The sequence below is a fragment of the Conger conger genome, chromosome 7 (genome assembly GCF_963514075.1).
Source record: "Conger conger chromosome 7, fConCon1.1, whole genome shotgun sequence".
In the NCBI taxonomy this organism is placed as follows: Eukaryota; Metazoa; Chordata; class Actinopteri; order Anguilliformes; family Congridae; genus Conger; species Conger conger.
The window spans coordinates 28987667-29003790 of NC_083766.1; the positions used below are offsets into that span (position 1 = coordinate 28987667).

General features: G+C 42.1%; 2 protein-coding genes across 2 annotated transcripts; one reads left to right on the forward strand and one right to left on the reverse strand.

The window, feature by feature from the left end:
• Positions 1-1313: 1313 nt before the first annotated feature.
• Positions 1314-6390, reverse strand: si:ch211-266i6.3 (cytoskeleton-associated protein 2). Its single transcript, XM_061248905.1, has 7 exons — positions 6242-6390; positions 5393-5484; positions 4430-5289; positions 3861-4227; positions 3436-3496; positions 2951-3239; positions 1314-2493 (listed from the first exon to the last, which is right to left on the reverse strand). The coding sequence occupies exons 2-7, from the start codon at positions 5465-5467 to the stop codon at positions 2211-2213; spliced, it is 1935 nt and encodes a 644-aa protein (XP_061104889.1). The 5' UTR covers positions 5468-5484; positions 6242-6390; the 3' UTR covers positions 1314-2210.
• A 2375-nt stretch (positions 6391-8765) lies between these two features.
• Positions 8766-15588, forward strand: LOC133132859 (NHL repeat-containing protein 3-like). Its single transcript, XM_061248632.1, has 7 exons — positions 8766-8960; positions 9297-9452; positions 10469-10619; positions 11375-11575; positions 12660-12751; positions 13553-13665; positions 14144-15588. Exons 1-7 carry the CDS (start codon positions 8877-8879, stop codon positions 14385-14387), a joined length of 1041 nt encoding a protein of 346 aa, XP_061104616.1. The 5' UTR covers positions 8766-8876; the 3' UTR covers positions 14388-15588.
• The last annotated feature ends 536 nt before the right edge of the window (positions 15589-16124 follow it).

The window sequence follows — 16124 nt, forward strand, 5'->3', positions numbered from 1 at the left end:
CACATCATGTTCAACTTCAGCTTACACCTGCCTGCTGCACCAACACATGCAACACAGGTACGCTAATACCTATACTAGCCCCTGGAATGGGTAGATCAGGGGTCAGCAACCCTGGTCCTGGAGAGCCACAGGGTGTGCTAGCTTTTGTTGTTACTCAGCACTTAATTGATCAATTAAAGCAGTCGATTACTCAGTTAACTGGCCTCACCTGGTTTCTTGGGTATGAATCAGTATTAAGGCGAAAACAAAAACCAGCACACCCTGCGGCTCTCCACGACCAGGGTTGCCGACCCATGGGGTAGATCAACACCTCTAACACCTAGGATAGATACATATGTATAAAACATCTACCTGTAATTCCTGTAACTATGTAAGCCTGAGAGATGGGTCTTTTTTAACCTGAATTGCCTTTATTATTCGTTTAACTAGAATTAAATGCAAAAGCATTGGGGCGGTGACACAATTTAAACGGTGACATGAACGGTGTAAGTGGTAAATGGTTGGCATTTATGTAGTGCCTTTATCCAAAGTGCTGTACAATTGATGCTTCTCATTCACCCATTCACACACACACATCACACAGCAATGGCGATTTGCTGCCATGCAAGGCACCGACCAGCTCGTCAGAGGAGTAATTGGGAGTTAGGCGTCTTGCTCAGGGAGACTTCGACACCCAGGGTGGGATCGATCCGGCAACTAAATAAAATCTTACCAAATTTAAATGGTCAGTTGCCTTTATCACAGCAGAAAATAAGCTTTTTCCATGACAATTTGAGTAAAAGTACATTTTACTGGCTTTCAGAAGTAAATTTCAGCACACAAATAATTTCCCTCAGCCATTACTGTAATGACGTGGACTCCTTAAAACAGGTTCACCAAATACCCAGACTTTTCACAGAATGGAAATATTTCCTCATGCAGACAAAAGGCAATGGAGTGGTCTACATCAGGGGTGTCAAACTGAATCCCCAGGGGGCCGCAGTGTCTGCGGGTTTTTGTGGTTTCCTCTCAATCAGCTGCCAATTAAGGCCAATTAAGGCCTTGAGAACAAGGTGTGTGGATTCTTTAACCAATCAATGACTTGAATGAACCCAGAACACCCCAAAAACCAGCAGACACCAGGACTGGAGTTTGACACCTGTGGTCTACACCATGGCTGATTCCACAACCATGCAGTCAATTAAGGAGAGCTGGATTGTTGAGTTATGTATTCATGCTACAACTGTCTGCATATCATAAAGCTTAATCACAATTAAAAAACACATTCATCAGAAATTGAAGTACTAAACATTAGCAATAAAATGTCACAAAAGCTGGGTTAAACATTTTATTAGTGCATCATTGTACCTTACGGTTGACAGGTTCCTTGATAATTTTCTTTTTTTTGTGTGTCAATATGCTGAATTGAATGCACTTGCGTGCAAAATAGATCAAAATTATCTTGACATCCTTCGACAGAAGAGGGGGGGGACTACCCTTCACTGGCATACACACATCCCCAACCATTAGCTTAGCTTTGATATGTTGCTTAATGAAAAAGAACCAAAAAAACAGCAAAAACACAACTTCAACAGAAAATAATAGACAGGAACACAGGCATGAATGGAGCAGAAATGACTGAAGATGCATCAAATGTAACATTTTGCACTTTCAAAAAGCAAAAGTGCAAAACCCCCCATTTTCCAAATAAGTAAGATTATACATTCCATCAATTAGACCGCAAAACAAGATGCATGCCATTAGTGAATATAAACATCTGGACAGAGAGACCTACCTATATTTAAAATGCTGAATGTTGAGAAATTCAGCTTGAGGGCCATTAAAAAAAAAAAAGGATTCCACTCATGGGTTCTACAAATATTTTGAGGATTCACTGCTTATTCAGAAGGAACCATTTAACTATAGCATAGGTGGTTAGTTGTCCAGTTAAAAACTATGACACAATTATGTCAGCGTTTGTGTTAGAGTATTATACTTCATGAATTACCTGTACGTCACACACACACGCGGCACGGAGCATGAATACTGACAACATCCAATCTGTACACCATGTTATGATTAAGTATTCATTGTTTTTTTAACATTTCAGCAAAGTGCCATTTTGTGTCATGCATAAGGTCTTCACATCACTTCTAGAGTCTCACAAACAAACAATAAAAGGGAACAAACAAAAACAAACGAACAAAAAACAAACAAACAAACAGATACCATCAGAACCTCTCCAGGTCCTCTGACTGGTCGGGCAGCTCCTCCAGCAGGGCGGGGTTCTTCCTGTAGATATAGGCGTTGGCGTCGTCGTCCAGTTTGACCAGCTCAGCCAGCGAGGAGACGCATGGGTCGTGGTCCATCAGCATTCCCGGCAGCCGGCTTGACTCCCGCTGGATCCGGAGGGAACGGCGCACCGGTGTCAGGAACTTCAGGTCTTTAATGGCGCTCTGGCGCCTCCCCCCGCTGCCCGGGGGGGCTGCCTCGCTCTGGATCCTCTGCTTCACACTGCAGGCCAATGAGAACAACAATCAAATGGAGAAAGAAGAGAAAGGGGCTAACAGAGTCCCTGGGGCAGTCCTTTTTATTGCATTTGTATCAAGTGTTTACATATGAACGCACGATAAAATAGACAATGTCCATAGACAGGGCAAATATGAATTTGCACAGATGTCTTTTTCTTCATCTTTTCACTCTCATGTACCTCCCTCTGTCAACAAAATGCAAAAGTGAAAAACCGTTTAAGAGGCATGTGTGTATTTTGGTGCAGGTAGCACAAAAACACAAAGTGAAAATGTGTATATCCTACATTCCTATTAACATGACGGCATAACCATGCCCTGCTTGGTGACAACGTTCTACCAGTTGGGCTGGTCAATCTCCATCATTTTTTTTTGACCCCACACCGTCTATCAGAATTTTGCACAAGGCCGGTATAACTCCTCTGAACAGCGGTGTGTCTCACCTCTGCAGGTAGGGTGTGGTCTTCACACTGTATCTCACCACCGATGCTCCTTCGGCCTCCTTTGATGGAGTTTCAGCGTGGTCTTCTTCATCGCCGTCCATCTCGTCTGCACACTCCATTTTTACCCCTTTCTTCGCCGAGAATTTTCCTTCAGCTTCTCCGTCCTTCACTTCCTTAATTCCATGCATCTCATGTTTCAAATCATCCTCCTCTTTACTCATTTCTGCCAACGTTTCCATCCGATTCTCCTCCAAAATCCCTCCATCATCGTCTCCTTCGGCCTGTGCACCTTAACAAGGAATGAAATGTAATGCATTACCAAGCAAGTGATAGTCCAGTCACACAATATTAATGAAAATCCTCAAATAGGAAATTCCCCTCAAAAATAATCCAAAAACTGTTTGCTCTACCAATTTTCATCCAATCTAATGAATAATCAGGTTGTCACATGCAGTTAAAGTTCAGCACAGGCAGCTAAAACTTACCATTCTCACAATTTGAGGGAGCCTGCATAGCTTCCATGGCATTGCAAAGATTAACAACCACCTAAAGGGAAGAGACAACCTGGATTACCGTAAATCAGGCATGGCCAAACCTTGAGTATGCTCCAAAAAACTCAAGATAAAACAGATACCATTTTACAACATTATGTAGGTTTCAAAGTTAGTCTACACAATGTGAACCATCACAGAACAGGCTTGTACCCTCCCCCCACCCCACACACATCTTGCATTAGCCTAATACAGCTAGCATTTGAGCAACCTCCTACACCCCACCCCAATTAGTAATTAGCATCCATTTTGCAGGCTAAAGCAAATGCCATAGCAGGCCAAGTGTGGCCCAATTGTCATACCCCTGACATAAAGCTACATTAGGAGTTTTAAATAAAGTGATGAGAAACTGCTCTTACGTTATCCATTCTGATCTCAGGATCCACTGGCAGGTCCATTTCGGAGTTCTCCAGCAAGTCCAGAGTGGTGTTCATGATGTCAGAGCTGGCATGGGGAGCAGTCTCAGGTACTCCTTTACGAGCAGACTCAGGCTTAGCATTTAGTTCAGGGCTGGATTTTGCCTGTTCTACCAGCTGAACTTCTGGACCGGATTCCTGTTCAGTGACAGGTTCCGTTTCACAACTGGGCCTGGCGTTTGTGACTGCTTCTAGTTTTGGTAATGGTTTTGATGGAGCTGGTCTTGAAATGGTCCGTGACAGAGCTGATGCAGCCGGTGGCCTTTTTAGAGTTTTTCCATTGGATGTAAGCCACTCAGCCAGCTTTACTCTACAGATGAGTGAAAAAAAGTGGCATGTTACACAAAAAAAACCAAACCAAAACCAAACAAATAAAATGTGAGTAAAAACATGTTAACAAAAAAAAAAAAAAAAAAAACATACAATTGATCATTTAAGCCTCATGTCAACACTATGTAGAAGAATGAATCACAACATACATTTTTGAACACTCAAAAGAATTAGGAACTCACTTTCGTTCCTCTGCGGTCTCCACAGTAATCCTGTACTGGCTGAAACTGCTGGTAACTGAAGGGATACGGGCTTTCGGGTTATCTACCGCTGCCTTGGGCTTGCTGACCTGCTGCATCTCCTTCCTCTTCAAGGTTACAGTGGACTTGGCGGAGCCAAAGCGGCCTGCGGATTCCGGCCCCGACATTGGTCTGGCTGGGGGAACCAACACACGGCTCTTGGCCAGCTGGCCAGGAGCAGAGTATAGCCGAGACCTTGAGCTGGTTTCCCTCGGGGCAGTCGCATTCGGGGCCCGTTTGCCTGTAGGTGCAACAGCACCACTGGACACAGACTTGGACCTGGAGTTCTGAGCTGCTGAGGACTTCAGTGTAGAACGTTTGGGTACTGGAAGAGGGGGTTTCCTTCGTAGTCCCATCACAGCCTGGGGCTTATTACCAGCATTTGGCTTAGCCGGCTTGGTCAGGGCACCTGCTGGTTCGGCCTCTCCGCTGCCCCCTGTTGGCTTCCTGAAAGAGCTGACTTTGGACTGGATAACCTTGCCTTTGTAGGTACCAGGAAGGGGTTTGGGTGGCACAGAGGCTGGGGGCTTAGCCACCTCTGCCACTAGCTTCCTCGGCTGGGTATTGTGCTGGGACAGAAAGGCCTGGCTGTGAGTCTGTCGCTTCTTTACAGCGTCCCCTTTCCCCGAAGGTCGCATCTTCACCTCCTGCGTCTTGGGCTTCTTTAGCTCGTCTCCCAGCTTGCCCAAATTCTCACAATTTTTTGATTTCAGAGGGGCAGAGGAACAAATCGTTTCTTTCTGCTCTTTGTTAGTCACAGACGCGCTGTGTCCATTTGCTGGTTTTGTGTTCTCTTTGTTGTTCTGTGTGATAACAGAAAAGTATGAAAGACTCCTAAATGAATTGAGTATTTTAATGAAGGAAAACCAGATAAACGAGACACCCAGATTAAGAAAAATCATTTACCCTTTTAGTGCCCACGGGTTCCATTGCTTTGTTCTCTAAAGGAACAGTTTTCTTTTTGGCTGGGTGGGACTCCATGATTTTCTGCCTTGGCCCTAAATTAGGAGGATCAAGTAGGTTAAAAGTTCGGTTTTCCTGCCAGTTATTGTAGCTCTAGCTATACGGGAGCCACGAACGCCCCGCTCGCAAACGTTAGCCAAACAACATTAGCGTTAGCTCGCTAAATTAGCTAGCTAGCTACATTATTGCTTTGATTGCGGTTGCGTGATCACAAATAACGTTAGCTAACATGAAGTTAGCCTATCTAGCGTTGGCAAGCGCACAGATAATGCTAATAATGTTATCTAAAGAATTAGAGATAGCCAATGTAGCTAGCTAGCTATGAAATTAATTAACCGTTAATCTGAACTCATTTACGTTAATATTCGACCCAGATCAATCCCCATTACTGTGACTTAGCTACCTAACTAGTTATACTGCCGTATGGTAACTTATAAACACGAGTAAGTTAGCTAACGTTTGGATAACTTTTTCTTCAATGACAACAGGAAAACCCAGAAAAAAATATCTATATGAAGAGCTACTAGCTAGCTAGCCACTTCCATTCGCTTGCCTAGCTAGCTAAATAACGTTATTCTTGGCTATTCTACGGGTGTTCTTCTGACTACGTTAGATAACGTTAAGTAACTGAGCTAATAGCGGTTTTCAATAACTTTCAAAAGTAGTCTAGAAGCAACATGGTTATTGGTAGGATAACGAATTTGAATGTTAGCTTGCTAATCAGATCTAGACAAACATTGTAGTGTCAAGTCGAGCTAGGTATGTACCGCTAGATAAAGTTCGTAACTTTACCTGTGGTGCTGCAAGAACCTCAGAAGACACGACTGTATCCCAAATAATCAGAAACCGAACTGTCCACACGGTATATTACTGTGCACTCGCTAGGTCACACGGGCACGTATTTCAAAAAACAGCCTTTTGACTTTGGCGCTAGAGAATCTTCGTCATCCCAATTGGCTCTCTCTGTTCCCGAACAACTCGAATGAGCCAATAGGAATGTTCCGTTGAATTACAGCATTACCGGAAGAAAACGTCGTCCACATCCATGAAGCTTTCGCCCAAATACAGCAACCGCTAGCTAGACTACTGCAACTGTAAAGAGGCGTGTATCTCCGATGCGAAATTTCGAACCAAAATAGCATTCTTGACATTCCTGTTCCAACGTTTTGAATTTGTACACAGAGATGTCTGAGACTGGCTGCATGCCTCCTATATGGTTGTGGTGGGCGATGCTTTTATACGTAAGGGATAATACCATATGAACGCGCCAATTATAAGAAAATAACTATGACAGTGTTGCCGCCCTGAAAGACAGTTATTTCCTCATAACTGATTTGTGCATAGGGTATTATGCCCATTGAACTATAATATATGGGCCTTTTTATAAAAACAGGCAAGAGCCCATATTGGAGAGAAACATCAATATATTGTGTGTTTTAGGCCATTTCCCATTTTGTGTATGATAATGTGTCATTACAGTATAAACAAATTACTTTGTATAAAACAGCATAAGACAATTAATGTTTTATTTGACTGTGTTTCAAACCGTATACACTCACTGAGCACTTTATTAGGGAGACATGTACACCAGCTTGTTAATGCAAATATTTAATCTGCAGCCACATTAATCAGCAACTGAATGCATAGAAGCACGCAGACATGGTCTAGACTCTAGAGGTTCAGCTGTTTTTCTGACCAAATGTCAGAAATATGATCTAATTGACTTTGACCATGGAATGATAGTTAGTGCCAGACAGGGAGATTTGAATATCTGAGAAGCTGCTGATCTCCTGGGATTTTCACGCACATCAGTCACTAAAGTTTGCAGAGAATGGTACGAAAAAACAAAAAAAAACATTCAGCGAGCAGCAGCAGGTCAGTGGAGAAGGGTCAGACTGATCAAAGCTGACAGGAAGGTGAAAGGAACACAAATAGCTACACATTACAGCAGTGGTATGCAGAAGAGCATCTCTGAACACACAACACATCAAACCTCTTAAGTGGATAGACTACAGCAGCCAAGACCAAGAAATCTCATAAATACCTAATAACGTGTTCACTGAGTGTATGTGTGCGAACTGCAATCCATTAGCTTTTTGCAGCCATTGGCAAGTGATTTGTAGCAGGAAAATTCAGACACTAGCTATTTGGAAAATACTAATGGAAATGATGGGGTGAAACAAACTGAGGCAAATAGCTGTTCTTGTTGAAAGGGGTGTGAGTGCAAAGTCAGACTTAACAGCTGAACACTGTCTAGTGTCAGATTACATACAAAACAGGAAATATATTTTGGAGCACATGGTTATAGAGAGACATTTACAAGTGCAATGACTGTGGACATAATCATGTTTTAACTTAATTATTAATGCAATCAAAGCAGAAAACAAATCCCCAGGTCAGGATTGATGATGCTGTTTTGACATATCTTAATGGAACCACAAACACCTGTCTTAAAAGTGTTTATTCGGAAATGGGCTATATCCCATGTGTCCCAAATACATTTCTTCCAGTTGTTAAGCTTGGATATAATCTGATTCTTGTAGCTATAGGCCTTTTGCAGCAACTTCTAAGCTGATAAGATAATGGAATGGTCAAATCATGTTGAATATAGAGCTGGTCTAACAGGACAACCAGCTACCAACTGTTTCAAAACCTAGCTTGAGCTATTTTTTCAGCAGGGTCCAGAAAGGAAGGTCAACATTTTTGATGCATTAGTGAGACGATATGGATTTAAAAAAGACACAGGCCATAAAGAAGATTTTGATAGTGGTCTTTTTTATGTACAGCCTATTTTGTTCTTCAGGTCATTCTTACAGAATGAGAATGTTGTAGTCAGTATAAAGTAAGGGTTTTATTATTATGTTAAATATAATTTAGCCCAGTGGTCCTCACTCTTGGTCCAGTTTGGGCGTGCTAGCTTTTGTTGTTACTCAGCACTTAATTGATGAATTGAAGCAGTTATTTACACAATTAACTCACCTCACCTGGTTTCTTGGATCTGAACTGGTTGCTGATATTAAAGGAAAGGACCACAGATCTGAGACTATTTTTATGGCTTTTACGACCCATCAATATAAGATCTTACATTTTAGATCAGAAAAATATGCTGATATAATAATCACTACTGCCAATTGTAAGCGATGGAGCTCTATAGCACCGACTTAGAATTTTGGAGAAAACAGAAACATTATGCTATTCAAAGGGGTAAGTGAAACAATCGAGGTTTGCAAGAAAAACCTGTCATTACCCCATATTCTCCATTTCATAATGGTTCACCAGAGGGCGCTCGTTTTCGTTGCGGTTCACTGTCCTTGGGTTCACGTGATGAAAATAGGAAGTGTAGTGACAGTCCTTTGGTCTTTTAAGATATTAATGGTACTCTGCGCGATCGCTGCACCACGTAATTGAAGTCATTCAGATTTCCTTCATGAAAAGAAAAAGTTTCATCGCATTTATGATGGGAATAGTGTTTCTACTAATCGCGGTGTTGTATAGCACTTACAATTCTCAGGTGAGTGGCGCTCCGCATTCTATTTTTATAGCACCAAAACTGGACGCGCGTGGTAGGCAGATCCATGAACAGGTAACATTATAAGCCTCTGTGTGTCTGTGTGGGGCAATTTCTCCATTGTGCCGATCAGTAAACGTAAGGATACACATTTAAAGCGAATCATTACTGCACTACAAAAGCTAGCTACCAGGCTCCAGTAGACGGATAATGTTTGTTTACAGTATACAGAAATGTCTTTAAATTAAGATAATAACATAGGCCTAGCATTGTGGATTGTGTCACGAAACCTGCGCGGGGCAAGTCCATTGTTTGCTATATAGTTATTTTTCCTTACAGCCGTCTGGCGCTTCTGGGCTTAAAACCGACTATCGACTGCTGGGAAAAACACTTTACAAGTTGGATATATCCTGGCCCAAGTACACGGAACATTTCACGGGTGATGTGTTCGGAGTCGCTGTCAATCATCTGGCTGGTTTGGTGTACGTGGCGCAGGTAACCTGGCAGTTAGTGTGTAATTGCAGGACGTACTGGAAAATAAACATACTGCAGGTGTTACATGTATTGACATAGATGACATACCAGTACCACGAGGTATCCTTGTTGTAATCATTAAGACTGTAATCATGTGCTTTTTATTTAGACAGCACTCCGTGCCGTTTGACTTAGCCTAAGTTTGAAGAATTCTGACGTTTTCTCCCCTTAATCAAATATACAGTATCAGCGCACTACTCCCCATCTTTCCCATGAATGTGAATGAATTACTTTGCAGTGAATAATAGTCTCTCGCTTATTTCAGAGTTTCTTGAGTAACCCATAATGAGGACATTCTTTTCTGTTCCTGGAATATTTTGCTTTAATACATTTATTTTTAAGATGAATTCTAATATATATTTGTTGTGATGTTCATATCCACTTAACTTTTCACAGTGCCCCAAGATTAGGTTTTTATAATTTGATACCAGAAAGAAGCCAGCAAGTCTAGGTATAAGTACAACAATGAAGAAGCCAAGTAATACCTCCCTAATTCCTATAGTGCATTCAGATCCACATTATGAATGTAATCCTTTTCATGCATCACAGAGGTATGAACCATACAACAAGCAAAACTGAATAAAATACATACGAGTATTGTTTGTTTGAAAGTGATTTATGTTTAGTTTTGCATAACTTCCCCCAGAGAATGAGACATTAAACCTGGGTCTTAACTCCCAAAATCCCGTGATACATATCGCAAAGTGAAGGAGGTTCCAAGTGGCCTGGCAAAATTCACAAACTGGCTTTCTCACCCGTACCACCTAATCATACCCCAGTGTATTTGGCAAAATTATTTCCCCATCTCCATCTAAGAAAATGTACCTGGGTGCTACACATGGGCTGTGGCTGAAGTCATCAGATGAAAAATGCTGTATATAGTACATGCAGTATATTATTATTATTATTATTATTATTATTATTATTATTATTATTATTAGATATGTTTACATTGAAGAACTGTTTCTCTGTCTCAGCGGGGGAACGATATTCCCAAAGTGCTGGTGTTCACCACAGAAGGAGATTTCGTCCAGGCCTGGAACACCACTAACCTGGAGATGCCTCACGGGATCTTCTTGGCTGATCCCTCCACAAACCCCTCTGTGTGGATCACAGACGTGGGGACGGGTGAGTGCAGGCAGTGCCCTGGGCTGGACTGCAGTGCTTAGAGGACCTCCTTTAAGACGCCATCATTCACGGTTCTGACGTTCCAGAAAAGTTGACAGTTACATTTGGTTTTCCAAACAGTTGCAGCAAGAAAGTTGTTATTGTGAGTGATTAGCTAATAAAGCACCCAAAAGAGAACCTTTATGGGTTTGCTGAGACAGAGAAATTTAACAGCTTCTCTTCTGTCTTTATGCAGGTGAATGGCTCTTTGTTCACTGTGACTTCTGATTGCGTTCGTATTTAAACGGGGTTATCTGTTGTTGGTGTGATATAATGATGTCACTGGCTAATGTGTACACAGGTAATTCCTGAGTCAGTTTCTGTCCATCTTTTCATCTTACCAGTTGCATCATATTGTGATCATTCTATACAGAGATGGAATACAGTAAAAATATGCAGAATGAAAAGTAATTATCAAGATAATATATTGGTAACAATGAAACCGTTAATATTGCAATACATTATTTAAAAATACACCGCAGTGAAATACACTCTATATCATTATATTTTCAAGATCTAAGAATATATTGCTGTATTCTGTTTCCAAAATGAATTGTTGCTCTTTACCTTTCTTCTGGGTAGAGATGGTTTGAATTGCTAAATGTGTCATATTTCTAAAAACATCTTTGAAACCCAGATGAAGTCTACCTTAAGCGGAAGGTTACACTGCATTGCTGCAGGTGAAAGAGGACATTCTTCCTCTCTCTGTGACCCAGGGCGGTATGGGCACACCATAAAGCAGTACTCTCCCTCCGGGAAGCTGCTGCAGGTTCTGGGCACAGCAGGGACGGCTGGCTCTGGAATGAACCCTCTGCAGTTCGACCAGCCAGCCGAGATCTTCATCCACAGCTCTGGTGAGATCTACATCGTCGACGGCGATGGCGGCATGAACAACAGACTTATAAAGCTGTCCAAAGGTATGTGACTGTGCAAGGCTACTCACACCTGTGCTAACAGTCTAGTTTAGCATATATTCATTTTGCTCCTTCAGCACAGCATCTTCATCCCTGGTCCAGGTGGACTGCCACGTATTCAGGGATAATCCACTGTATTTGCTTGATTCACAATATAAATACTTATTACATGAAAAGTAGTGCCTTACTGTGAGATGTTGACACTTGGCTTTTGGCCTTGTGCCTGCGACCGCAGCACAGCAGTGCCAAAATCTCACCCAAGGCACAACTGAGGGTATTATTGCAATTTTTTAGCAACCCTTTTTACCAACATGTTTATAAATTTAAAAAACCCTTAGATTTAAAGTAAACATTTTTGTTTATCATGGCTCCCCCCCAACACATGTACTCCTTAGTTCCTGACATGACAATGCCTCTCTGAAAACCGGTTTTCTTAAGTTAGGAGTGCCTTATCATGAGATAATGGCACTCCTTGGAATCACAAAGCAAGGTCAGAACAAACTGTGCAAAATGATTATTACATGTATTCTGATTAGACAGCTGCCAAGACAACATTTAACAGCTATCTAATTTAAGTTTGTTGTTGGGAGATATGGGAAGTCAGAAGAAAGTTTGGGTCATTAAATCAAAATAAATGCAAAGTTTACTCTTCACACACACCCATTTATTAGACTTATTGGTTCTTCTACTCTTGTAGCCTATCCACTTAGAGGTTTGATGCATTGTGTGTTCAGAGATGCTTGTTTGCATACCACTGTTGTAATGTGTGGTTATTTGCATTACGAGTAACGCCTATGAGTGCAGGAACAGGCAAACAAATACAAAAGAAAAAGTACAAACTCCCTCCCAAATAAATAAAACACAATCCAGATGGTGGAGGCAGGTATGATTTGCAGGTGGCACAGAGGTGGAAATCTGAGCAAAGATGCAAGCTGTATTACATATGAAATGCGTATTCAAATCAATATTTTATATTGGGATTTTTGAAATAGCTAACCAGCCTTAAGCATATCTGTCTTTGCTTTGTGTGATGTGTGTACGGACTGTGCGCGTGAGGTCTGAGTGGATGACGGTCTCCTCTGTGCAGACCTGCAGGTGTTGTGGATGCATGGGGAGAAGGGCTCTGGCATGGCGCAGTTCTACATCCCACACAGCGTAGCTGTGGATAACTACCGGAGGGTGAGCCTGATCAGGGATATGCAAAGCACAGCTTGCAGGGAGCTTGCTGTTCCATTCTTAGGACCCTTCTTCACCCTGTGGAATCAAAGTCAGGACAATGCAGGAAATCTCCTGTGTCAACAAACCCTTTACAAGAGAAAATGAAAGTTTATTGAATGTCACGCCAGCCAGTTTACAGTACAGCAGCCTTCAACTCACTGGTTGTATGGCCTGGCTTAAATGCCCTCAGAAGTCTTGACGCACATGTACATCTTATCTGTGAGGGCCTATCTCTGTCTCACAGAATGACATTGGTTTAGTTCATCAACATCATATGCTATTAGTCTTGCCTGATACTTTGTGGCACCTTGGTGGCATACTCAGTGAGGGCAGATACCTATCCTCCTATCCTAACCTGCCCCCACTCCCCCTCCCACACACACACACACACACACACAAACACACACACAGTTAGGCCCAGAGGACTAAGCCAAGCCTCACCTGCTATAGAAAAATCATTGATAGATACTCACACACTTAACTACGCATACAGGTCAGACCTCCAAACCCATCACCATACAGTATAGCTTGCTTTTGATGAAAAAAATCTTACAAGATTGCAGAGCAGAGACTATACTGTTGATGTTAAAGTAATAGTTAAACTGTTGTGAATTAAACTGTTTTCATAAGAAGTTGAGTTTGTAGTGTGGAACCCTCTTGTCTTCTTTTAGCAGCCCTGATCTTGCAGTTATTGAGCTTCGCTGGTGTCTGTGAAATATTCTCTGTCTGGCTGTTTGTAACGGATGTGCTGCGGGTCTCCAGGTGTGGGTGGCTGACAGAGGGAACAAGCGGATCCAGGCATTCAACTCGGAGACGGGCGACTGGCTGGGGTCCTGGGGCAGTTGTTTCACAGATGATGCCCCATATTCTGTCAGGTGGGTATGACAGTCCCGCAAAACACAAAATAGAGGAGAAGTAGCCATCTGTAGAATACCTATCATTCATGCCATGAGGAGCACAGAGCTGACTGTCGTATCGTCCTCTGAAAAGACACATTGTGCTGCCCTCTGGCCTTTAAATTGAAGGCTTACATTGGGTGGGCCTACATTTTTAAAAGGATTGTTCTCCTTTAAAAGAGCGAGTATTGTATTATGAAACGAAGGATTATCTAGCTCTAGTGAGAAGACCTTCAAATGAAGGTGGAATTTGAAATAAACAGTTTTGTCCGTGTGCTCAGAGATAATGTTCACAACTGTGCCCTTGTGTGCCCTGCCTCGTGAGGTCAGTAACATCAGTAATCACAGAATTAACTTGCTTTCTCATCTTTTTGCTGATCGTGTGTTTGCATTTAACCCCCCCTTTCTTTCTCTTTCTCTCTCCCCTCCCTCTTTCTCTTCCTTTATTCCCCGATAGACTGACACCAGACCAGAAGTATTTTGTGGTGGTACAGCTGAACACCAATCAGATCAGTCTGCTGGAGGCCCCGTCCGTGGGTGCGATTGGACAGTGCAAGGTGGTCAGTGTCATCCAGTTGGCTGAGGACATCAAGCCCCACCTTGTGGACCTGGACCTGAAAACAGGGGCACTGTACGTGGCCGAGATTGGGGCTCAGCAGGCCCAGAAGTTCACCCCCTTCACCATGGGAGGCCCCCAGTAAAGCTACATTTTGGGGATGGGATGAGGGTTGAGGGTAAAGTACTTCTTCACTGGTGGAGCCCCTCTCTGTTTTTTCTGCAAGCAAAAATTATAAAAATGTAAAGTGATAAAACATTTCACAGGCACTCCTCCACACGGGGCTTAAAAATCACAATGGAAAAAGAGACGCTTACGTTGGAAGCAATCGTATTATTTTCGGTCTGCGGATCTTTTGCCAGCACAATCATGCAATGACATCGCAGCCATCTTATCCCTCTTCTGCCCCCTTCATTCCTCTGTTATTTCCCGTGGTGCACTTTACCTTCCTTAGCACTGGTGCTTTAGCTGACCTGCATGTCTAAAGTAATGACAGACCATTGAGCCTGTGGGCAGCCCTATGAGTTTAACCAGGGGACAGCCCCGGTTAGGTACTCAGCGTTCGGTGCCATTGAATGTACTGAATGTGTAGTCAGCAGAGAAAGTGTGATTCTGAGCATGATTTTCCAAAGGGAAATCCCTCCAGTTGGTCTGTTGTCCAGACCTTGGTGTGATTAGTGAAATAAATCGCTGCTGTATAGTTTCTAGGTTTTGAATGTCACTGTGATGAAAGGGTGGGAAATGTCATCTAAAACAGAGCCAGGAGAATCTGTACTTGTTACAGGACTAATGTGCTTAAAAGTGTATTATACTGTAGGTGGTGTATGTGCGTTTTTGATATACAAGATTGGCCAAAAATAAAATAATTATATTTTGAAATGATTTTGCCATTTGGTAATTCGATGGTCCTGTTTTCTATCATCAGTAAAATCTCAGTATCTATGTCTGTCATTACATTTATGTTTTAAAAGGAATATGAGACTTGACTGCATGTAAGTTTCTGCACCCTTTTTTAATTACCCTTGGTCATCGTTGAACTGCAGTTGTGAATTGTTCTTAGTTATTTTGTTGAAAGTGCTAGTTCATTTGGCAGTACAACCATATGTGTATGTATATATTGTAAATGGTAAAGCCTTTTAATGAGTGACCTTTAGCTATTTCCTCTGTGATTAATGTGCAACAGTTTCCTCCTAGATGTTTCCGTGATCTGAAATACACATGCACAAATGACTTTGTATTGGAGTTGTAATAATCCTGAGAGTTTCTGAAAATGTATTCTTTCATTGTCATCGGTTGATAAAATGCGTGACTGTCATTCAGGAGCTCTATTAAACAATGAAAGGGAAGAGTGTGCAGTTCTGTTCTTACCACTAGGTGGCGGCAATGATACGGACAATGATATGGTATATCCCAGGGTCCGGTTGTGCACTCCTGCCTTCACATGCCAATGATAATTCATCCACGATCTCGTGATTCCCGGCAAAATATTTAGCGGTCAGGCTGCCAGATTATGACAGTTAAAGCGAGCTTCAAGTTTTGTCTCACCTGCAAATATTTAAACCGTTTTTTAAATGAAATATTCTGACAAAGTAGCTTGTGAACCTGTTCCCAATCTTGTAATGCAGGTTTCCCCCTCCGCATTCCATACCGTGTTCTGGAAAGGGGGAACGGCCCTTACAGAAATTCAAAACTGCAATATATTGGAAAATATAATGATATATTAACATGTATTTCACATTTGTACTTACCTATTCAAAAAGTGGAACTACTGTACCCAGTACAGGAATAGTGTTAGCATTAGCCTTAACTTACATTATTAGCATTTGGTAGACACTCTTATCCAGAGTGACGTACAGTTGATTAGACTAAGCAGGAGACAATC

Bases quoted from the DNA above. Each gene is read 5' to 3' on its own strand.
- si:ch211-266i6.3 (XM_061248905.1), bottom strand. From the start codon at position 5,467: ATGGAGTCCCACCCAGCCAAAAAGAAAACTGTTCCTTTAGAGAACAAA. The intron at 4,228-4,429 runs GTGAGTTCCTAA...ACTCATCTGTAG, and splicing joins GAGACCGCAGAGGAACGAAA to AGTAAAGCTGGCTGAGTGGC. The intron at 2,494-2,950 runs GTGAGACACACC...ATTGGCCTGCAG, and splicing joins ACCACACCCTACCTGCAGAG to TGTGAAGCAGAGGATCCAGA.
- LOC133132859 (XM_061248632.1), top strand. From the start codon at position 8,877: ATGAAAAGAAAAAGTTTCATCGCATTTATGATGGGAATAGTGTTTCTA. The intron at 8,961-9,296 runs GTGAGTGGCGCT...TTTTCCTTACAG, and splicing joins ATAGCACTTACAATTCTCAG to CCGTCTGGCGCTTCTGGGCT. The intron at 13,666-14,143 runs GTGGGTATGACA...ATTCCCCGATAG, and splicing joins GATGCCCCATATTCTGTCAG to ACTGACACCAGACCAGAAGT.